Raw genomic sequence first — 24,532 nt, 5'->3', positions numbered from 1 at the left:
TTAAAAAAAAAAAAAAAAAATGGGATTCGAGGCTGCGTGAAAAAGTGTTTCTAAAAGTACAATGGATGTGACAGTTGTTCGCCTTCCTGCCTTTTCAGCTTTGCGTGATTGGACGTGGCCTGGCAATACCCCTTGGACGTCATGACGTCGTTACTTCCGGATTCTTTTTAAAGGCTGTGTTTTGTTCTCGGGCGGAGGTTGAGATACTGTTTTTGTCTTTTATTTTTTATTATTTATCCTGTTTATTTACAATAGTGTCGGCATGAATCGTATCTTCGGACGAGGGAAACCCAAAGGACCGCCACCAAACCTGACGGACTGTATATCAGGCGTAAGTTATGTGTTTGCTTCTATTTAACTTTGGAGAATATGAAACAAAAGAACGTTTTCCTGAGAACTGAAATGGCTTCAGTATTGCTTAAATCTCTCACTAAATTATCTTTCTTCTTATTACCAGCCTAAAAATGTTTCATGTTATTTGTTATTTAGTTGAAATGTGTTCTGCTGTGTCATGTAGTAAAGCAGACTCTATGTAGATAAACATTACATTTATTTTGTTGATTTTATAGTTCTGTTAGTTTGCTTATGTTAAAAACGTGACGTGGTTGATGTTTTTGAATACACACAAAAAATGTTTGAAAGCTGTGTATGACAAAAAGTTTGTGTTGAGGTTGTGTGAATCTGAACCAGTCCTTCTGGTTTATTTATAGTTCAGTGACTTATCACGGGGTGTAATTTCTTCTGCATTTACAATTACAGCTACTCATTTCCTAAATAATGTAAGCATAGGTATGGTTGGATATATGTTGTACCCTATATAATGCCTTTCTTTCCCTTAATGAATTCCAGGTTGACTCACGAGCGGAGTCTGTCGATAAGAAGATAGCCAGACTCGATGCCGAACTGATGAAATACAAAGATCAAATGAAGAAAATGAGGGATGGCCCATCAAAGGTAACATTTGGCTCAGACTTTACCTGGGTGGAATTATGTTTCGGTATAAACATTAAAGTAATCTCTCACCTCAAAATATTAATTGTTACATTTTGCCTTCTTGCATTTCTTTTTCTATTAATTGTATCCATAACATTTCCACCATTCCATGAAAAACAAAAGGAACAAAAATAAAATAAATAAATGAAAAACTATACAAGCATTCCATAAAACTTGTGCTATAGATGACATCGTTCGATTCCATATGTTTTCGTAACTATTTGAGCTTTGTGCAGTGCTGGGTAGATAACTTACAAATTGTAATCAGTTACTAATTCTAAATTACATTACAAAAAAATCTAATTAGTAAAGTAATTCATTACATACATTATCAGATTACTTTTGAGCTATCAAATAAAATAGAGATTATGTGAAAGAGGATCAGATAACAACAAAGTTGGTGAATTTGTGATTTTTCAATTTAGAAAGGACAATTTAAAAGACAAAATAGAGGAATTAGGGAGAATCAATAAATTATGGATAAATTATTGCCGTTGTGTAAATGTGTAATTTAATAACTAGTAACTGTATTACAATTGCAAGTAACTGTAGTCTGATTATGAGTATTTTAAAATGTAATTTACTCTAATTACAAGTACTTAATTTTTGTTTTACGTAAATCTGATTACATGTAATCAGTTACTACCCAGCTCTGGCTATGCGTGATGACCAAAGACATCAAAAAATCATTCCCTATATAACTCTCAAACTACATTTATACTTTATATTCAAACCTGGTGTGTCACAGTTGTTGATGTCACAGTTGGTAGAAAAAAAAACATTGGGGGTTTGGTGTTGTTAGACCATAAAACTTGAGTGACACTCTTATATGATAGGTTTGAATATCTCCAAATGTGATGAGATTTTTTTTGTTTTGTTTTTCTGTTGTGTAGGTTCAGAAGACAAGCCAGAGCTACTGCTCTGAGTTTTCTGTTTCTGATTTTACCTTGATTTCTGGTTACTCAAAATAAATACATTTAAGTTTATTGGAGTTATATAAAATATAAATATACATTTCTTATAGAACACACCACAGTGCAAAGCATGACACTTTTGACCAGTTTTGTAGTCCAATATTTTTTCTGCTTCTATTCTAGAACATGGTGAAACAGAAAGCCATGAGAGTCCTCAAACAGAAGAGAATGTAAGTGCCCTTATTTGTAGTTATTCTTAATATGTTTATGTATAAAATCTGCACTGTAAATTAAAGTGGCAAGGCAGCATTGATTGGGCCATTTCACTTTGGAGCACTCTGGTGGTGCTGTGTTTTACACATCACTAGCCTCTCAACAATCATTTGTTTCATGGCAAATTATAAAAAAATTGCTGTGATGCCAGGGGAATTTTATTCTATTTTGCATTTAGCTAGATGTTTCTAGCAAGTTTTAGCATGTATTTCGCATTTTTTATCGCATAGCTGGGTATTTCTAACTAGAGGTCGACCGACATTGGATTTTGCCGATACCGATAGCTAGGTTGAACCACACTGGCCTATATTGATTAATTAACCGACAGTTTTTAAAATGGATACTGAGAAAAAAAAAATAATAATAAAATAGTGCTTTATTTACTAAAAAAAATTAGTAGTAGTAGTAATGATAATAACAATAATAACAGTAATAGTAAATGTTGAAATTACCACAATCTAATAGGGCCCTATGAAATCTGTTAAATGTTTTCCTAAATTCCATTTTATTTATTTCCAAATTTTGTTATTTAAATTTTTTTGATTCAGTTTTTTCCATTTTAATTTTACTCCACTCCTTTTTAATAGTTAGTTAATTAATCATAAAATAAGTCTAATTAAATAAAATCATGAAACATACACATTTTCAAATAAGTTTAATAAAAGTTTAACAAATTACATGACAATTTTTATTGTTTCTCACCATATTTTTTACCAAATTCAGTTTTAGCATGTCTAATTATTTCAATACATAAAACAACTTTGTTTTTCTTAAACAAGCCTAATGATTTTTTCCCCATCAAAAATTCTGTGTATTTACATTTTTATTGTTATCTAACAATTTTATTTGTCTTTTAATTACTTAAAATTAAGCAAACTTCTTTTTGGCAAACAAGGGAGATTTACTACTAAAATTAAAACATGAAAGAAATGTTGTGTGATTATTCCTTAAAAAAATTGCTTGTTTCAACAATAGACTTAAAAACCGGACTTTTATTTTGATGCGTTGCAAAATAAATTAATATCTTTAAAATTCTGTGCATGTGATATGATGCTTTTGCTCAATTAAAACGGTCAAATGCTCATGAAGTGACTCTCAGTGTAGTTCTGGAGATGCTCTTCATGTGTTTTCGTCCTCATTTAGTGAGACGGCAGATGCTGAAATCACCGCGAGCGTCACATGCTCTAAGCTGTGAATTCTGTGTTTATGAATGGATTCCATGATTCAGTCTGCATTTTCTGCATCGCGGCAATCATAGGGCCCTACAATTATACCAGCACAAGGTTTTCTCTTTCACTTGAACTGCTTATGTTATTGAACACTCAAGTGATCATCTAATCAAAATAAAAGAGCAGCGCAGAGTCTAGGAGAACTCGCCGATATCACACACACTACAGACGTGTCGCGTTCAACTCGAGCAGCGCTCTAAAACAGTTTATTTATTCACCAAATGCACACAAGTTTACTTCAAGAATTAACAATGAGGCATAGATAAGTTTGAAGTTGTTTAAAAAAAAAACAGAGCAAACGGAAAGAGCGATCTATATTATAGCTCTATAAATGAAGCAAACAGACTTTATTAGAGCCACAGAAAGACAAACGTTTTGATGGAAATGCTCAATATACAATTCATTATGTACATTAACAACGATTCAGGGTGAATATACTGTAATTTAATGGAAAACTGTGAATGGCACAGGATTTTCTGTCTGAAGTGTCTCGATCTGTTCAGCGTGCAGCGTCACGTGTCTAAGCAAACAGCATGTGCTGTCTGTGATTTCAGCCTCTAGAGGCCGCTCTCGCACTATATAATGAAAACCGAGCCTTCTCAGCCGCTCCAGCAATGGACCTATCCCGGGAAACTATCAGCCGCTCCAGCAAAAGATGAAACGTGGAAAACTATCGCCATGGATTTTTGCAGATGACCAACCGATTGTTTCAGCAATCAACTGTCGGTGCCGATTAATCGGCAAAACCGATAAATCAGTCGACCTCTATTACTAACATGCTTTATACTTTCCAAGTAGTACAAGCATTTTTGTGCATATATATGGCATGTTACTAGCATGTTTAGCACTTTCTGGCATATTTATGGCCCAAGCACTGAAAGCGCCCTGTTCTTCTGTTAAGGATTTTAATTTTTCCTAAAGATTATTAAATGGTCCAAAGACTTAGTTCTGAAACCCTATTGTGTTTGCACCAACTTTCTTTTGACCTACAAGTGTATGGGCAACAGAGTAAATCAGAGAGACCCAAAACTTGGCGGGATGTTCCTAAATTTGAAACACTACTGCGGTACATAGAGTAAATTTTTTGTTGTTCTCCTGAATCTGAGTTAGGAGTTAGGCTTTACAAAAAAACTATTGGTCTATATCATAATAGTGCTTCCTAAACCTTTGTTGATGCAAAAAAAAAAAAAAGACACTGAGGGATATTGTTATATCTCCAGGTATGAAGGGCAGAGAGATCAGTTGATGCAGCAGTCATTTAACATGGAACAAGCAAACTACACCATCCAGACTCTAAAAGACACCAAGACCACTGTAAGAACGCAGTTTTACAAAAAAAAAAGAAAATGTGATTTTATTCTATATTTCCCATTAGCAATATGTAGAAAGCATATTTTTATGTACAAGTTTTCTCTGTGTGCATGTTAATGTCTTAAACATAGGTGGAGGCGATGAAAATTGGTGCCAAAGAAATGAAAAAAGCATACAAGAATGTTAAAATTGATCAGATTGAGGTAAGATTCCTTTCATTTCTTTACTTAAGTGAAAAATACAAAAACAAAAAATAAAACTTGTGCGTGCATTAGAAAGAGTTTTTCTGTTCATGCTGCAGGATCTGCAAGACCAGTTGGAGGACATGATGGAAGATGCTAATGAAGTGCAAGAAGCTCTTAGCCGCAGCTATGGGACACCAGACATCGATGAAGATGACCTTGAAGCAGGTTAGTTAGAACAGGTGTTTTATTTTGTGTATTTAGCTTTTATATATATATATATATATATATATATATATATATATAATTTTTTTGTTTTGATCGATTACTAATAAATATATTTACTTTGTTCACTATATAAAATGTGATTATTTTGTTTTATTTTGATTTTATTTTGTATTTGTTTGTACCATAAGAGCTGGATGCACTTGGTGATGAACTCCTTTTGGACGATGACAATTCCTATCTGGATGAGGCTTCTTCTGCTCCAGCTATACCCGAAGGAGTACCAGGAGACAGAACCACGAATCGGGTAAACACACCCACTAATAAAAAAACACCACCTTTTTGTTTATTTATGGTTTTCTAGAAAAACAATTTAATCTGAAATGTACTGCGACTTATGTTCCAAAGGAACTTGTAATGTGCAGTTAACGAAAGCAAACAAATATGCATTCACATATGACATATCAGTTCTAGTAGTGTTGTCAAAAGTGTTGGTACTTCAGGTCGATTCTTAAATTTAAAACAATCTTAAAAATGCTTTCGAACACTCCCATGTGTATTTGTGAGTACTCTGTCAATTGCTATGGATGGGGAAAAAAAAGTAATATGTGAAAAGTCTGAACATTTTAAGCTTAGTAGTGTAAGTGCAATAGACCTGCCAATTGTTCTGTCACCTTGTAAAGGTTTTTTTCCCCCTCCATTTTATTAGATCTTTTTAATGCAATGGTAACTTAACTGAAATAATCTGTTTTAAAGTATTTTTTTTATAACTACTAATACAAATAATTAACATTTCACTGTTTTAAATAGTTAATAATAAGTTCATGGTATTACAGTGAGACGAAAAATTAGCATTAAGCCATATGTTGACTGCATTCTCTTTTGTGAGCTGCTCACAAATTGTTGGTCTGTGTTCATAGAATAACATTGTCTTGTTTTTTTTTTTTAACCATTTAACTTATATGCCACAAAATTTGCTAGGAAGGCATGTCAAGTTTGTTACATGGTGCATTTCCTACACACTGAAAATTGAATTTTGTTATGTTATAATAAAAGCCACTATAATTTATTTTATTTTTCAATGTGGATCCATTTAGAATTGCTTAACGTGCCAGCATACACATGAAAAATAAAAACATTCTAAATTCTAAGTGCTCTGAAGGCGATTTCAATTGTTATGGGCCCCCAATATCCATGGTTCCCCATAGTCAGTCCCACCCCTGCATCCATCAACACAATGTGCTGAACTTTTAATTTCAGTAATAAATTGTATACAGTTGACAAATGCACTCACATGAGATCGATGGTCAATTTCATGAATCATAATTTAATTAGAATGCCAAAAAGTGTCACTTTATTGCATAAAAGAGACCACAACCTCTATACTGATTAAGATTAGAGCAGATTATTGAAAAATGTTAATATTTCATACTGAGCACTGCATTTTTAGTTACACGTTATTTGCTTTATGCAGACATGTTACAAAACATCCACTGTTACAGAAAATGTTTTTGAAAACTGATTTGAGAATTCTGCTTTTTGCAAACAGGATGGAGTACTGGTGGATGAGTTTGGCCTTCCTCAGATTCCAGCTACATAATGGAACAAAATGACAATACAGCCCAAACCCTTAAAAGATTTGGACAAATATCTTCAAACATAAACACTGGGACAGACCTTCAATGTCAAGATTTAATCTTTTTTTTTTGTCTAGATCTACTTCTGATTATAATCTTTTGCTTCATAAGAAATCTATCCATGTTATCTTTTAACAATCATTGGGTTTTTTGTTGGTTGGTTTAATTTTGACTGTGTAGATATGATTTATTTTCTGAAGGATATACACCAGTAGGTGGTTTACTTTGTACTGCAATACACTTTATTGAAAGCATAAATAAATAATTTACATACCACATTTCTGTACAAGCAAAAAACAAACTTCTGTATACATAATCCTAATGAATTGTAGTTCAATATGTAATCCAGATATCACCAGCTGAGTCTGTAGCTGTGAGGGAAAATCTTCTTGTGCAGATATTCCACAACCTCTTTTTTATCCTTGAGTTTCTCAAATTCATAGTATGAAATCTAGAGAGAGAGAGTAAAACGAAGGCCATTATGGAGCATACACTAGTTTGAATTGTGCAAAGTGCTTTACAAAATATAAAAATTTATGAAAAGCAATACACAATGTGTGAACAAAATTCACAAGATACCAATCCAGCACCGTCCCCGAAACCCCAACCAATGTTTTCAATGTATTAATTAAAATACAGTGGTCAACTGGATCAAAAGCTGCTGTCAAATCACATAGAACTGAAACTGAACATTCTCCAGCATCCTCTGCAATCAATAAATCATTTGTTATTCGTAAAAGGGCAGTTTCAGTGCTATGATCAGCTCTAAACCCAGACTGATATTTCTCAACAATTTCTTTGGCCGCTGCCTTTTTCTATAATTTTTTGGAATGAATGGTAGTTTAGAGATAGGCCTGCAATTATTTACCACTGCAGGACATAATGAAGGCTTCTTCAGGATCGGTTGGAATGTAGCGATCTTTAGCTCCTCCGGAACACATCCAGAAATAAGAGAACTATTCACTATAGACTGTAGAATAGAACCTTTAGTTCCTGCCACTTCTTTAAACAGTCTTACAGGAACCACGTCTTTAAAACAACTGGAATGTTTCAGCTTTTGCACAATCTCACAAATATCGTGCTCTGATACAGATAAAAAAAAACAATCCCCCAATACCTCCCTATAACCTGGAGTGTCCTAATAGAACTTGACACAATACTAGTCTGAGGGTTTGCCAAATTATTAATTATATTAAACAGAAACCTAAAATTGCTATAGTTGGTGTTAATTAAATTGGAAAAATAAGCAGATCTCGCATCTTTAACTGTCTTGTTAAAAAAACACCAATAAACCCTTCCAACGCTCAAGTCTGGCTTTTGGCTATTGAAAACAATAACTAAACATCTGAAATTAACGGTAGTAACTGCACAGTAAGTAGCCTATATTCAATACAAACATAGATGGTACAGACATCAGCATTTAGCTTTTGTTTTTGAAATGGGTTGAAACTACATAGAACTGGACTTAAATCCAAACATTAACTGCAACAGTGTGAAATTAAAAGGCAACAACTGCATAGTTCTAAAATCCAAAAAACTCAATCAACACACATTCAATAAGATGTTTCTTGTTTTAGTTTTTAAATCTGTTTAAAAAAAAAAAAAGGTCTTTACCAGTGAGACTAAATTAAAGTATGCTATATAAATAAATTATTCCAAAATGTTAAAATCAAATAATGTTGGTGCGAATAAAACAGACGCAAAGGGTTTCATTCGTCCAATTAAAAAGAATTAGGGTAATGATTCACATCTATATTTTTTACTCGATAACTGTTGGCTCAAGTTAAAAAAATAAAGATGTGAATCATTTCCCAAAAAAATTTTAATTGGATGAATGAATTTTTTTCAGTGTGCTACAGCAGGTGATTTTTAAATCAAATTAAGTCAATGTAATTTTAAGGAAAATAAAAATGATCATCCTATACATCATCTGTGCCTCAGACTTGTAGCTCTGCACTTCCAGTGATGAACGGCTGCGCATGTTCTATGCACAGATTTCGAAATACTTAAAAATTACATGATAGCGAAAAATTACAATGTAGTCTGTGCACGCAGGCGCACTTCCAGAAAAATCGGCCGATTGCCGATCACGTATTATAAGAAAAAACCGTCCGGTTCCAATTTATGGCTGGTCAACCAGTGCATCCCTACATAAAATTATGACCAAACTTAAATTTTCGTTCCAATCTGGAACACAAAAAAGGATAGAGATTGGAATGATATTAGGTTAAATTACAAATTTTGGGGGATCTATTCCTTTAAAATGAAATTTCAGCTTGATTGTCAAATATGCAAACACACTTAGAGAGACAGGGAAGAAAAAAGTTTTAGTAAAAGAAAAAACACTTTAGTAGAGGACATAGTCAGTAAATAAAAGGCTAGAGTAAGTTTGTTTTACCTGAACAACTTCATATCCCAGAATCCTCAGGTGACGCTGCTTGATGGCTTCCTTGCCTAGTAGTTTCTCTGCATTTGCTGCAAAGCGCTTTGACCCATCAATACAGAGAGCAATTCTGATAATAAACAAATTAATATCAATATAATATGCATGCATTCTCAGACAATTAATCATCATTTCCTACTTTATTTGCAAACAGCAGGAAATGCCTTACCTTTTATGGACTTCATCTGTATGCGAAGCAGGCAAGACGTACCCTTCTTCATCTAGTTTTATCTCAATGTCTGCATGTATACAAACAATAAAATAGGGGCATATACAGCCACAGAGATATACCAATCAGAAGGTTTACATGTGTTGGTGTAAGAAATTGACAGCTATACAATTTTAGAAGCAAAGGGGAGGCATAATACATACCTAACGTATAACAATATGGTGTAAGTACTCTGGAAGCAAAGTAAGATTGAGCTCCCAGCAGATCTACTAAGGCGGACTTCACAGCATTATAGAAATTAAGTTCCACCGGTGTCTCCAAAGACTGTCCAGAAGCCAAAAATGACTTGACTTGAAACTTCGGCGAAAGTCGTGGTCCCTTCATTTAAGTGTAAGAAATATGTAAATGAGCATTGTTATGAATATGCAAGCAACATTAGTATATAATATATATCTAACACTCCTTTTAAATTGTATTCTTTTTTTAGGGGCCTAAAAAGATACTTCATTTTATGCATTTCACTCGGTCTCATGCAGCTTGTTGACCACAGAACAAGTTCGACACATGCTTAGTACAACCTTGTGTATCAACATTCAGTTTGCGTGTTGTGACGAAAACCCTAACGAAGACCTGTTTGGGCTGATATGCATTGGTGTTTTTTTAACGTATATATATCTTACAATAAAGGCCTTTTACATTTTGCCTGCTATGTGAGTGCCTGGAAGTGGATTGTTTTGGTTTCTTGCAATGGGATCCACACTTTTTGTTTTTGATATCTTAATTTGTGTCTCTTTGAACAAAGGTTTTATGGGTTTAGAACGACAGGAGGATGAGTGATTTATGACTAGGGATGTCCAGATCAGGTTTTTTTGCCCTTGAGTCTTGAGTCGGAGTCATTTGATTTTGAGTATCTGCCGATACCCAGACCCGATCCGATACTTCTATAATACATAAAAAAAAAAGAATAAAGAAGAGTGAAAAAACAGATCCAGGATGTTCAATAAATATCTTTAAATATCTTCAAATATAAAACCGCTATTTTAAATAGGCTATTAAAAATATTTCAAAATCTTACTGTTTTGCTGTACTTTGGATCAAATAAATGCAAGCAACAAGCTTACTGTTCAAAAAGGTCTGACTGGTAGTATAGGCAACTTTAATTTTTCTCTAATTTCTAGCTTTTAATTGGCTTAGAAATTTATAAATGCTGGACAATAACAATAATGATTTGTTTATATACAACAAACACTTTTTATAACATAATAAGGCAGAATAGTGTCTATATTGTAATAAATGCTATGTCATTTAGCACTGCATTGTTCATATACTTTATTTATCACCTGCTGGAGATGACTTTAAAAAACAATTTACTGTCGTGATCGTATATTAATGTCTTCGTGTTTGCATAAGTTTCTGTTTTCCTGTGAGCACCACAGCGATAGCTGGACGCTTTTGTCTATATTAGGAATTTCCTGATATAAGCACAAGAACGCGCTCCGGCTTCTAGTATGAATGAAACACACACTGCATGAGAGTCTAGTGCTCTGTGATGTTAAAGAGCCAGTAAGATGAAAATTCTAAGCTTCCTATCACTGTTTATAAGTCCTGTACATTAGGTTTAAATCCATCCAAGGTTAAAAAACATTGTCATTTTGTCAAAATATCATTTTAAAATTACCTCAATTCTCAGAGATCCCCAAACGGTTCGCGCGAAGCTGTTCAAAAGATTCAGTTTCCTTAAACCCCACCTTTCGGTAGCATACTGTGTTCTGATTGGTCAACTAACATAAGCAGTTTGGATTGGTTGTTCCGCACACACCTCCACGGTAAACTACGCGTTAGCATCTGTTTGGGGTGAATTATGTCTTATTCACCGTGAAGCAAACAGTAAAATAAAAAACTTGAACAGTATCGCTGCTTTTTCTTCTGTGTGGGTGTATTCAAGCCGCGCGCTTCAGTTTGAATCTGAATAGCGCGTTTGGCGCGGGGGCGTGGTCACATTAGATATGAAGGGAGACGTGAAAAACAGACATCGCGTTGTTTTCATATGGATTACTTTATCACAGAATATCTGTTTTAGGCAGCACTTGTTTAGTTTTAAAGTAGACATGTCAAGCTTTATATAAATATCTCTCCCATGTCTCTTCGTTGAGTATTCACGGAATTACACTTTATTTTAAATGACGTGTTTGTACATGACGATCAGCGCAGACAGGCTGCAGACAGCACACATACTGATAACACGCTCTGGAGAAAACAAACACATAACTTCATAATCATACATCCCGTTGTGATTCGGAGATGCTCGTTGTTCTAAATAAAGTTGGTAATGAACCATCTTTTATGGCCAAATGCTTTGAAAATCCCGCTGTACTCACCGAGATTAGAAAAGCAGTCATCAGTGAAATGTTGTAAACACAACAAAAGGGATTTGTTGTACTGCTCTGGTATTGTGGTGAAAATGAATTTTAGCCATTGGTTCTTCTGATTTTTATTCTTTGGCAGTGAAAATAAAACGAACTTGCCTTTACAATTAAAAACACACTGTCTCCTCGACATGACGCTATCACACCAACCAGAGCGTCTGTGTGGGGGGGTGGGGCAGGTCAGAGTTCAGTTTCTCCCATGACGGTAGGCGGAGATTATTATGCAAAGTGTTCCTAGTGACGTACATAGAGATGGCCAAAGATTTGAAATCTATAACGACTCGTTTCAGCGATTCAGAGTTGACTCCTTACTTTAGAAGCCAATAACTTTATAAATTGTGTACTTTTTGGTTTAATTATTGGCACATTGTTTACACAGATGGACAGCTACATCATACACTGTAATACAGGTAATTTTTGATTTCCCATCTGTGTGGCTCTTTAATCGCTCGCTGTATTCTGGGTCCGAATGAAATATCAGGTCATGCGCAGACTATCATGTCTCTTTGAGTTTGAATCTATATTCATTCACACCAGCTCTTGAAAACAAAAGTGATGTCATGCCGCACGCGTTGCTGTTTCTGTGTGGAGTCAATCCTGATCGAATCTGGACATCCCTATTTATGACTATTGTATTTTTTGAGTGAACTATGCCTTTAATGGTGATGTATGGCTGTGAAATGCTGTGTCACCATAATGTCCAGTAATATTCAGCTGTTGATTCTCGAAGTCTGAACAAAAATATTTAAAACCTGGAAGATTTTGGGTGTGTAATGTCATGTTTACTAGTGTTTGTTCATGTAATCGAGGGATCCCCAAACATTTTTATCAGCCAAACCTAAAATAATTTAGTTGAAATCTCTCTTTAGTTGCAAAATCTCAATAATTTAATAACACATTTGTATGTTCAAAGTTATCTGTTAATTAATGGCCACATTGACTTGGAGGTAAAAATTTATTTTTTATATTTATATATTTTTTTTGTGTGAAAATGTGTTTACATTTTTATGATTCAATTAATTATTAGCTTTTGATCAACACACAAACTATTACAGCTCTTACATTAAGACCAGTATGGGAAACCCTGGTGTAATGCAATGTTTAATGTTATGATGTTGAGAATGTATGTATGTGTGTGTGTGTGTGTATATACACACACACACACACACACACACACACACACACACACATACATACATATATACACACACTTTTTTTTTTTTCAAATCATTAGTGTTGTACAGTATGTTTAATTGTAAGTTTAAAACAAGTTAAATAAAAAAGTAATCTAAATGGTCCAAAGAAGGGACCTAAAATTGGGTACCTAGATTACATTAATAACTACCATTTTCATCATCCAAACAGTCCTGCATATAGTATGCAGCTCTGCAGAACATGAGCTGGATTCCTGACAGATGCTGATTTCTGCAACGGATGCTCTTTACTTGCATAATCAGGATTTCCCAAATAAGGGGTTTACAAAAAAGAAAGAAAGAAAGAAAGAAACCCTATCCCATTTCAAATAGTAATATATGACTAAACATTCATAATATAATTTACAAAATCAATCAGGCCTGCACTGTAAATAAAACACTTTCTAAAAACATATTTAAAATTGTTTACCTGGAAGTTATTCGACCATTCACCAATATAAGATAAAACCATGAATGTGAATGTGATGGTTGCCCCCACCTCACCCCCAGCTGAAAGGTAATGTAAGTTGTGTCCTCTATTCTACTGACATAAATGTTGCATTTCTTTCAGCCTGACAGAAATTGTATTTGCTCGGTGTGAACCATTTGTTTGGAATTTGTTGCATTTTTCACATCACATTTGGTATAACAGCATCTATAACAGTCTTAAGCATAATAAAAGAAAAAAAAATACATATACATACATATATATATATTAATGCAGTTTCACTCACATCATAAAATGGACACTCGAGCTTTACAGTCATGTAAAGTTGGGTCAACTGTGCAAGCACTCTGTGATCTATCCCACTGCCCTCCTCCCCTTTAAAAGAGAGATGGAAAATGTATTATTTAAAAAGTTCAGTATATTGCATAGAGATGCTAATGATTAAGTGCTAAATAATTTTTAAAGAATGAAGCTTCAACTGTCTATTAGTCAATTTCAACAAATATGTTCAGTAATTATGCAAGTAGATGGTGAAATCACCGTTGCATAACCAATCTGTCTACCATACACTAGTAATAAATTAAAGAATTACATTTAAATTATTCGCTAAATTTTAATACTCAGGTTTGAACATATTTAATCTATAAGTAGGCTGTGTGTATTGAACATGGAAACTCCAAATATTATTATTCCGTCTTAATGGTAATGATTAATTAATCAATTAACATTAAAATAAGTGATCAATTAATCATGAACATTCCTGAAAATTTAACCCAGGTACTGTATAGAAAAGGTTTCATTGTTTCTTACCCTGTAGCTGTTGCATGAAGTAAGGGCTGAAGACTTTTGAGACAAAGTTAAGTGGGTATCTCTGTAGAAGGGTACAGGCATACAGTAGGTCTAGCAGGGCTCTGGGCTGAAATTGGGAAAACCGGGCATGCAGAACAGACTCCACCTTTCTGAACAATCTCCCAGCATCAGGTGGCAGGTATCCCAAAACTCCCAGTGCAGCTATCTGTTGTGATACCTGCCACGTTGAGTACTCCTCTGCACGATACACAAAACTCTCAGCCACAGCATTAAAAACAGGTGGAGAAAGAATGCGCCATCGACGGAAAAACTGCATCACCTTGGTTACGGTTTCTGCATGAGCTGTAAATGCAATCTTGGGCACATGGCGCTCAAGAGCTTCCACAAGAAAGTGGTCACTGTGTCCATAGTGCATGAGTGCTGACAACACCACAGTCAGTTCTGGATCTGCAAAGTTTTGGACATGATGGACAGCTTGCTTGCAAAGTGCAATTACAAGTGGTAATGCTTCCTTATGTCTCAATTTGAATAAAGCACCTAGAATTTCGCTAATCGCCACTGGGCCCATTTGGTGCACCAACTGAAGTGCCTGAGCATTCATTTCATTTAGAAGCTCCAGATAGCATCTATCTTCACCCAAACCAGTTGCTAGCATAGAATAAACTGCAACTAGCTCTGCCGTATTCCATTGAGCTGTATCTTTATTTTGGAGCTGACTCATAGCCTGTTTTATCATGCCACTGTTAGGACCTTCCAATGCAAATAAAGCCCTTGATAACCCACATAGTGCTTCAACACTGAGCTGTTCCAAATTCAGTCTCTTTTGACATTCAAACACCAACCTTAGCACTAGGCGGCTCTGAGGGTCAAGGTAGAGACGTGTACAGCCCAGGAGAGCTTTAACCAATACTTCATCCTGTAATTTGGCTGAATCATGCTCCAGTGTTTGGCAAAGTTTATTAAGGCCTGCATCTGATAGCAGTATCTGTGGTTTCCAAAAGCCACATGCAGAGTCCTGCTCCAAGTCTGCCAGTCGGTGAAGTATAGATGCTGCTGCTGCACCTGAGAGGAGAGGGTAAGATCGCAAGAGACGAAGAACTTGCTGAGATGAAGTACAGGAGGCGAGTCGTTTCATAAATGTATGGTCCTCATCAGAAGTCAGGTGGTGCAACAAAGACAAACCACTTCCACTGGGGAAGACCTTCTGGTAAGGGTGAACAGATCCAGCAACAAGGAACATTGGATCTCGTTCTGTGGTGCATACACCCCTTGGACTGAGGCTGGAACATGTGGGAAAGCAGACAGTAGAGGTTCGGAGACCCGTAGAAGACAGCCGCTTACCAGCGCATGTTTTCAGTGATGAAAGGACCTTGTCATCCAAATGATTCAGGAAATGCAGCCTCAGTGCCAGTGTTCTGGCCATCATAAGAATTGCCACCATATCCTTAACCTACAGTCACAAAAAAAAAAAAAAAACATGCAAGTTAAAGTTAAACATCATGATCTACTGAATTTGCAATCAGAAATTTTCCTGTTTTAAGATCAGGTAAGGTTTCTATTGATGAGTCTCAAATTGATGCATCCTTGTTTTCTCACTTTGTCCTTCAAGCCTTCAGCATATGTCAAACAAATGTTTTAAATTTATTGCCACCACAGATTTAGCATTTTATGAACAATGTACTGCTTAATCACAAACTGCAATATTACCTTGTCTGTCTATGCTTCCCCTTTATAGGCAGCAGGCTGTACTGCATGGTTTATTCCTGTATGTGTGGCTAAATAATTCTTCGAGCAACATTATTAAAAACATTTTTGTTGTTGTCCTTTTTTTATGTTTTATTAAATCATTAGAAATATAAAATAAATGTATATTATCCTGAAATATATAGCATATATACCTAGGTAATGGTTACAGTTTATCTTTCCCAAGTTGTACAATGATAAAATGTAACCATTACCTAGGTAATAACAGATGCAAAATTTGTCCTAAGAACTATCCTTAATAGATTCATTGCAGGATGCAACTAAAGTGTGACATTTTTCTGGCATCCCCTTTACTATAAAGAGAACAGCTCCGTGAATCTCACAAAAACAGACATTAATTTTAGAGATAAACAATATCGTTTGTGATACGTGACCAAATCTGTAGAAACCAATCTAATGTATTTATTGTTTAACCTCAGTCAGCAATGTATGAGGAGTCCCAGGTAAAAAACAATTGCACTTCCATAATTTACAGATACAGTTGTGCCTGACAGACAGTGGAATTAATATACTAAAAGCAATCACTCTGAACATGTAGACAAGGCTGTATTTGCCATGGCCACTGCACAGCTGAAAAAAGCAGTGAGCACTCAAAAAGTTGCTCAAACTGAAGTTTGGTTTTTCTCTGCACAAACTCCTGGCAGATCATCATGCCTTGGAAGCTTTTCAAAGAAACCAGCTGTTGATCTGATCAGTCTTTCTGACACAGAGAAATATGAGACAAACTACTAGTACCGTAGTCTACAGTCAGATGGTAAGGGCAAGGTGAATTTTTCTTAATATCAGTTGTTTAGAAAAAAAGTACTTGTGTATTCCTACCGTAAGTACAATGACAGAGAAGTGTATTCTACTCGTCATAATGTAGTAACATATCAAAAGGTTCTGAAAGAAACTACAGTGAATAATGTTAGTTCTTGTCCAGAAATCTTAAGATGTGAACCTCGTTTTGAAGGCCACTTTTTCCTGAATCACATTTTTTACTAGTATGTGTATTATACCTTGCACTAATGAACATTTTCATGTCAGCCTTATCTCCACATATTGTTTACAATAAGAGTATATCAGCACATTCCTTTATCTTGTTGTGATTTGCACTATTTTAAGCGAGAGCGACAGACACACACACAAAGAGAAAGAGAGAGGGAGGGAGAGCTTGTAAGAATTAGGCTAACATACCGCTGTGCATCTCTAACGCCAGAAGTCCGTGTGCGTTACGTATGTGGTGCTGAAGCAGCACGGACTCATTGTGCTTTCACACAGGACACGTTTGCAGTCCGCTTCTGATCCGCGGCTGTTTAAGCCACAAAACACAACATTTGTCCATTATTTTGATATCAAATCATGTAAAAAAAAAAAAAATAAAAAAAAAATCACAAAGCTTTTTCAGCATTGTGATACTCTTTCATCACAGTACAGTAACAATCTTTCATAGACATTTAAATTCAAATATAAACAACGTTTTACTGCATTTGACTGCTAGGTTTTTATAATAAGTTGCTGAAACAAGCTGCAACACATTTAAACACAACATTAGCCTACTTTTCTTGTTAGGCTATCACAAACATTTAAAATTAAAACTCACCACTGACAGAAACAGTCGACTCTCCTGCCTTTTGCATTTAAATCTTTATTACATGCAATTCAACAGGTCTTATATAAATTTGTTTTTCTGCCTTTATAAAAGTGCATATATAATGTTGCCTTGTTTCTCTAAAGTTGCTCTATTTCTTGTTTTAAATCTAGCCAAAACCCATGTGTTGCATGTGAAACACAGTATGCTTTAATTAGTATACATTTATTGTGAAATGACTGCATTTCCGTGTCAATCCATGTTAATTTTTACCGCGAACAATGCGCTGTCACTTTAATTCAGCACATGCAGCACAGCAAAAAGACTTGGTACGTAAACGATCGCTGCACTGCAGCAGACGCACTGCTCCTGGAATGCATTGACAGACTGCAACCCCATGCAGTGTGAACGCTGGAATCCGTTAACATGGGTGCATAAAAAAAAATATGCAACGCATATGCACTGCAGACAGATTATGTGTGAAATGGGCGTAAACAGTCTTCTGCTGCAGCGTATGCAAAGCAAACTTCTGCCAACAAAACGATGACCCCATATTTGTCACACGCACCAAATGTGTTGATTATATAAATAAATCAGCCTTTACATGGTAGTTGCCACCATGTTTGTACAGTAGCCCAAAACCAAGCGGCAACCTATCGCTCTCTCTACTGAAGCCAACAAGGAAGTGACTAAAACTGCAATTCATTGACTGGCCGCTAGAGGCTCCAAAAGGGAGTCAATACCATAGAAACCCGATGTTAAAATGCCCAACTTTACTGTAGAAAAAAACAAAACAAAAAAAAAACCCTTCACAGCCTGGTACAAAAAGCTAATTTTAAATATAGCTAATATTGCCCTTCTAGACAACTGTGAGGGGTGATTTTATATATATATAAATACAAAACTTCATTTAAATTATATTAACCATTAAAGTTTTGCATAATTAAGGGTGTGGCCACTTGAGTGACAGGTGGATTGCCACTGCTGCCACTGCTATCGTACTAGGTGGGCATGGCTTCAGCAACCAGCTCCCTCCTTTTTGCCTATTTTCAGTGATTTGGTAGTAATGCACGGTGCCAAAATAGTGATAGCTGGCTCCAGCCACTTTGAGCTTCAAAAATGCTCTACAGAAAAGCACGGGTGATGTCACGGACACTACTTCCATGTTTTTATACAGTCTATGCCCTAAACAGACAAACTGCTCTAAATAGTGCACATTTCGTCACGTTGTTCTTCCAAATAAAACCCTGACACAATGATGTACATTCATATTCGCAAAAACAATGATTTACTGAATAATTAAGTAAAAATAATAAAAAATTTTTTATAAATTCTTAATTTACCTTTGTAAATAAATCTCATTGCTCTCTGCTGTCTTTACCGATGACATTTTGATTCCTGAATTCACCACCGTAGCTTCTCTAAAGGGAGGGGTGAGAGGGGAACTGAGCCATTGGTTGCATTTCGCAACCTCACCACTAGATGCCGCTCAAATTTACACACTGCACATTTAAAGTGTAAAATTAATATTTTGTGTTCAATTATTTATCAGGCAATTATCTACCCTTGAGGCCAGATAAATCAAATGCCTCCTGTATGCTGACAAGAAGAGGGGCTGCACCCAAGTCTCTCCATTTCAGAAAACTACAGTAATGATTGTGCCTTACCAGTAAACATGGAGAAGTCTAAAATCATGATTTTTCAGAAAAATACTGATCTTGCTAACAAAAAAATACAAGAAAATTTGTTTATTATGTCAAATGTTATAATTATTTGGGTCTGACAATCTCAGCTTCTGGACAGTTCAACAATGGAATAAAAGATCTGACTGAAGGAAAGCAGGGCTTTTACAGTATAATAGGGCTGCACAATAACTGCGATTATAGATGCGGTGAATCTCTATCACCTGCATGAATTCACATGGAGCAGCATTTACTACACAGAGCCGTTGTCAACAAATAAGCTGTGCAAAACATGCGCAAAATATGATCGCGGTTTTGCGCAGCTTGTCAGTGAACAACGGCTCTGTGTAGTAAATGCTGCTCCATGTGAATGCACGTGGGTGATAGTGATTTACCATTGATTACAGAACCAGCTTTTACTGACAAGATGCACATTAAACATTGCATGCGATTTATCGTGCAGCCCTACAGTGTAAGAAAACCCTTGTTCAAATTCAACCCACCCAAATAAACTGTGGCTGAAAATCTTTGATAGCACCATCCAACCCATTTTTCTGTATTTCTGTGAAATCTGGGGCCCCAAAGTTAAACTAAACTATGAATCATGGGACAAAAACCCTGTTCAAATGTTCCACCTCGAATCCTGCAAGAACACCCGGGAATAGGGCTGTCACTTTTAGTTTTAAAATCGATTGCACAATCGATCGGACCAACCAAAAAAAGTTTTGAAAATGAAAATAGGGAATTGATTAACCAAATATGTACACTATTAATTTTAAAATAATTAAACAATTAAAAAATATAGAATATAAATATAGAATATAAAACTCACAAACAAGCAAAACAAAGTGATCTCTTATGCTGCGTTCACACCAAATGCGAATTGAGCATCTGGCGCAAATGATTTCAATGTTAAGTCAATGTAAAGACACGTTTATGCACGTCTGGAGGTCTCGTGGCGCATCTAGTTACAGGGGATTCTGAGTTATGAAAAGGACCATTGCAAGCTGAGTGTCCCTTGGAAATCAGTGCGGTCGGAGCACGTCTTCTCAACAGCTGGACATATAGTGAATAAAAACGCTCTGCTCTGGACCCCGAAAATGTTGATCGACTTGTTTTCCTGTCCAATAAATTTGTAATGGCCCTAGCTTTAATTATGCCTGCCTAGTGCCGCCTAGCCTAAGTGTCGGTTACATTCAATCAAAAATCACACAAGGCCTGTTGTCAAGTCCATTTAAAGTTTCATTTTTTTTAATAGTTGTTTGAAATGAATTGAATCATTATTTAAAATAATCTTGGAGATTTTTTAATTGTCTAAATCATAAATGCAGCCAGGTTGAAGCCTGCAAGTGATGTTTTTCTTTTGTTATGGCAGCCATCCCCTCTGCATAATATATTTTTTTCGAGAATGTTGCACTCCTGTTGCTGTTTGTTATTCTGCATGAAACTTCATGCCAATAAATAAGAAATATTGCTGACTTGTGCGTTTCCAGCGCTCTCTTTACGTTCGTCCGTTATTTGACGTTGAGAAAGGAAACGTCTTGTTTTTAGACATGGAAAATCGATTTACAATCGATTCAGTTAACACTTATGTCTTAAAAAGCGAAAATGATTTTTTTCACAAAAGTGACAGCCCTACCCTGGAAATTCAAAGAAACAGAAGAGTGCAGTGGAGTTCTGGATCAATCAGTCAGACACGTGAGTGAGAACCCAGAGAGTGGCACCATGCATTACTTAGTGGGAAAACATTCACTCATTTCAAAATTCAGTTTAAGTATAAAAAAATTTAAGAAACAGAAAAAATAAAGGAAAAATACATTCATGAGTCTCAGCACAAAGTAGTTTGAAGAAATTAGAGGGGGGGGGGGGGGTGGCAGTGAAGTGTGGAGTCCTCTCCTTAATCAGATTGAAGACCAGCATGCTGAGTTCTGTAAGAGTATCCTCAGAGTACCGAAGAAGACGGCAAACAACACATGCAGGCCAATACCCTCTACTAATGCACATTGAGAAATGAGCCATCAAATTTTGGAAACACCTAAATATAAGTGACCCAATCTCTTACCATTTTAAAGCCCTTAGGGCCGTTTCATAGTCAACGCATCTGTATACATACGCGTCCCCGAGGTTACGCATCGTTACGCTTCGGCCGCCATTATGCGTCGGTGCGTAGCCAAATGTGTCGTCCTAGTTTTTGATATGCGACGCGCCGATGCACGCAATACTATGCATTGTCGGTGGGGGCGACATTGCAAGTATTGTACATTAATTCAAGTATATTGTGTTTACAGAAGAAGAAGGTTTGAATACAATGGCGGGCGAAGAGGAAAAATTATGCGAACTTATACGTATTCATCCACATTTATACGATAGTTCATCAGCAACAGAATACACTCCTCTTCAGTTGCCATTGTGATCTGAATATCACACGACCCAACTCTACTAATATCACCCGACTCTACTACCCCCGTTGCGTGACAGGTGTATTGCATACACACATCGCCCGTGACGCTTGCGTCCACTGTTTAGACTATGAAAGGGAGCGCGTCGCTCGCTTTGCTTGCTCACGTTTCTCGCGTTGACTATGTAACGGCCCTTAAACAATATTAAGTCAACCCTGAAAAAAGTCCCCAGATTCAGATGTTCCTGAAGCTGCAAAAATAAACTAACATGACTACTAACATGACTAACAACAGTCAGCATCAGGACATTGAAAAAATCATCCACAAAATTTTGCCAAACCAAATTATAAAAGCACAAAAAGAAAATTATCTAACCTACTTGAATGAAACAACAGAAAAACAAAGTCAACTTGAATGTTATTTGTCCCTAAAAAGAGATTACACAACTGCAGAATATCTGAGTACAGTGAAAGACTGTAGATTAAGAAGACAAATGACAAGGTACAGACTGAGCAATCATATTTTGACTATACTGCAGAGATGGGCAGTTATCAACAGCACTGGGTGCCCAAAGACAGGCATCTGCCCATACGGTAATCATGGGGAAGTGGAGACCATAGACAGTAAAAGAAATGGACACAGCGACCCCATTGGAACTCAACTGAGACAATTGAAGCCCATTTTTAGCGCTTCAGTTTCTGACGCGCAGACTCAAACGAAGCTTGACGACGTCAACAACCTGTCTGAAAGATGTAAATGTTATTGTAGCTGTGCGTGCAAACTGTCATCGTTAATCTTACAGAGACTGTGAGCTTGAGCGGGGAGTTCTTTGGCGTGAGTGAGCAGGAGTAAGTATTCTGATTAATTATTTTGTATAGTATTTTAAAATGTAACGCCAGTACGCCATATTAAGTTAATTGCATGCGAGCTTCTCCTCCTGTCTGTACGGTAATGCGACAGAGAGTCGAGTGGTTATGACGCAATCGTTAGCCTATTTTTTACAAAAACTGTTTCTACGGGGCCATAATGTAACATAGAAGGTAATGGAGCCCTTTATACATTGTCGTGTATCTTTAGAAATAAATAATGGACAAACTGAGTCTTTAAACACTTCAGATGTAAAGTTATTCGCTGTCAAAGTGACGCCAAAATGAATGGGAGTCAATGGGAATGCTAACACAAGTGAAGTTCTGCTACAAGATGGCAGCACGCAGCCGACTTCAACTTCCGGTCGACTTCCTTGCCGCCTGGTGGAGACAGAGCAATACTTCCTCACCAGCTGCACTAACTATCAAGACATTACAAAGAAATTTTATCTAAAATTTGAAATACTTTGCCCTGTCTTCAAAATGTTAAATAAAACAAATCTTCAATATTTATTAGGTGAAAAACAAGACCTTACTAGCAGCAAAAAAGAGGGAGGAGTCAACAACGCCCACTGTTTTAAATTGTTCATAGAATTTATTTGTTCTATTTTATTTCGTTATGTACATGTATTTATTTTATTAATTAATGTATTATTATTTCTAGATTATTATTTCTAGTTCTAGATTTAATATAACCACTATTCTTTGGTAAAACATTGAAACTATTGCCAGGCCAATAAAGCATATAATGAATTGAGAGAGAGAGAGAGAGAGAGAGAGAGAGAGAGAGAGAGAGAGAGAGAGAGAGAGAGAGAGAGAGAGAGAGAGAGAGAGAGAGAGCAGTACCACACTTTCACGTGGAAGTCAGATTAACAGTCTGAAACGTAGTTCAACTACTCTGTAATGCTAGAAACTATGAATAATACGAATGAATAGCAGTTACCTCTGAAGCATGGGTCCACTGCAGATCACACACAAAGAAACAGTTTTTAACTAACGTTACTCATTATAATGACACAGTAAAGACGGGGTCCCTCAATATAATGTATAAAGTAGCTTACAGAAACTCGTTAAGTTTCTCATTCACTTAAGTAAAAGTTTCAGACATGAAAAATGCTAAACATTTAAACGGATAGTACTGACATTATACGAGGCACAAATGATACTAGCTACAGTTGCTAACCAATTGCGATGAGGTCCATTTGACCGTAGGCTCCCACGCAAAACGAACTTCACTTTTCCGCCATGCTATGTTCTTCTTCTTCTATAGAGGTTTGTGGTTAGATGCAACAGGAGCGTAATGCTGCCCTCCTTTGTCCATCTGAAGAACTCCACTTAAAAAAATTAAATTAAATAAAAACCTTTCATATTAACATAGTAGATTGTGCCCTATTTTTTCATACTTTTCGTTGAGTGTAGCATATTATCTGCGAATACACTGCTTAAAGCATTATATTTGAAAATGTGTAGTACTAGTTTACTAGCTATAAAAAAAACGTCAACTGTTATTATTCAAAATGTGTATGTTTTCAATAATTCAATGTATTTAAAAAATATTCATTTATATTTTAATATTATATTATGCATATTATTTTGCAAACAAACCTAAATTAACATATATAAAATACACTCCCTGACAAAAACCTTGTCGCCTATCCAAGTTGTAGGAACAACAAAAAATAACTTGACTAGTTGATCATTTGGAATCGGAAGTGGCTTATATGAAAGGCAAAGGCATCTAGATTACGCTTACCAAAATAAAATCTTATAATGCCTTGATTTTTAATTAATTAGGACAGAAAGGCTTTGCTTAGACAAGTCTTGTCACATCTTTATCTATTTTTTTGCTGAGCTTTGCGTCATGATTACCATTGACAGTAAAAGGTGATTACGCAATGACATCATCACAAGAATGACATCACAGCATAATTTAGTTGGCAACACTTTTGGGTTCAAGGTTCAATCAGTGCATGCTAACAAGAAACAATAGATTCAATG

At 35.9% G+C, this 24,532-nt stretch overlaps 2 protein-coding genes across 5 annotated transcripts; one reads left to right on the top strand and one right to left on the bottom strand.

Moving 5' to 3' along the window:
• Positions 1 to 262: 262 nt before the first annotated feature.
• Positions 263 to 8,072, top strand: chmp5b (charged multivesicular body protein 5b). The gene is made up of 8 exons (XM_026247045.1): positions 263 to 331; positions 850 to 954; positions 2,091 to 2,137; positions 4,630 to 4,723; positions 4,852 to 4,923; positions 5,022 to 5,130; positions 5,319 to 5,434; positions 6,677 to 8,072. Exons 1-8 carry the CDS (start codon positions 263 to 265, stop codon positions 6,725 to 6,727), a joined length of 663 nt encoding a protein of 220 aa, XP_026102830.1. The 3' UTR covers positions 6,728 to 8,072.
• On the bottom strand, positions 7,047 to 23,869 carry fastkd3 (FAST kinase domains 3). 4 transcript variants are annotated; one of them, XM_026247043.1, is made up of 8 exons: positions 23,478 to 23,869; positions 17,194 to 17,308; positions 14,254 to 15,703; positions 13,730 to 13,818; positions 9,580 to 9,754; positions 9,377 to 9,446; positions 9,163 to 9,277; positions 7,047 to 7,215 (listed from the first exon to the last, which is right to left on the bottom strand). In XM_026247043.1, exons 3-8 carry the CDS (start codon positions 15,692 to 15,694, stop codon positions 7,117 to 7,119), a joined length of 1,989 nt encoding a protein of 662 aa, XP_026102828.1. In that variant the 5' UTR covers positions 15,695 to 15,703; positions 17,194 to 17,308; positions 23,478 to 23,869; the 3' UTR covers positions 7,047 to 7,116. The 4 variants fall into 4 exon arrangements, with proteins under 4 accessions (XP_026102828.1, XP_026102829.1, XP_026102826.1 ...); XM_026247044.1 differs by having other exon boundaries at positions 23,718 to 23,867; XM_026247041.1 differs by lacking the exon at positions 17,194 to 17,308 and having other exon boundaries at positions 23,478 to 23,868.
• Positions 23,870 to 24,532: the final 663 nt, after the last annotated feature.

This window comes from Carassius auratus, unplaced genomic scaffold, assembly GCF_003368295.1.
Source record: "Carassius auratus strain Wakin unplaced genomic scaffold, ASM336829v1 scaf_tig00014207, whole genome shotgun sequence".
Lineage (NCBI taxonomy): Eukaryota > Metazoa > Chordata > Actinopteri > Cypriniformes > Cyprinidae > Carassius > Carassius auratus.
The sequence above is the reverse complement of the archived record's forward strand: the minus strand, read 5'-3'. Positions and strand labels throughout refer to the sequence as shown.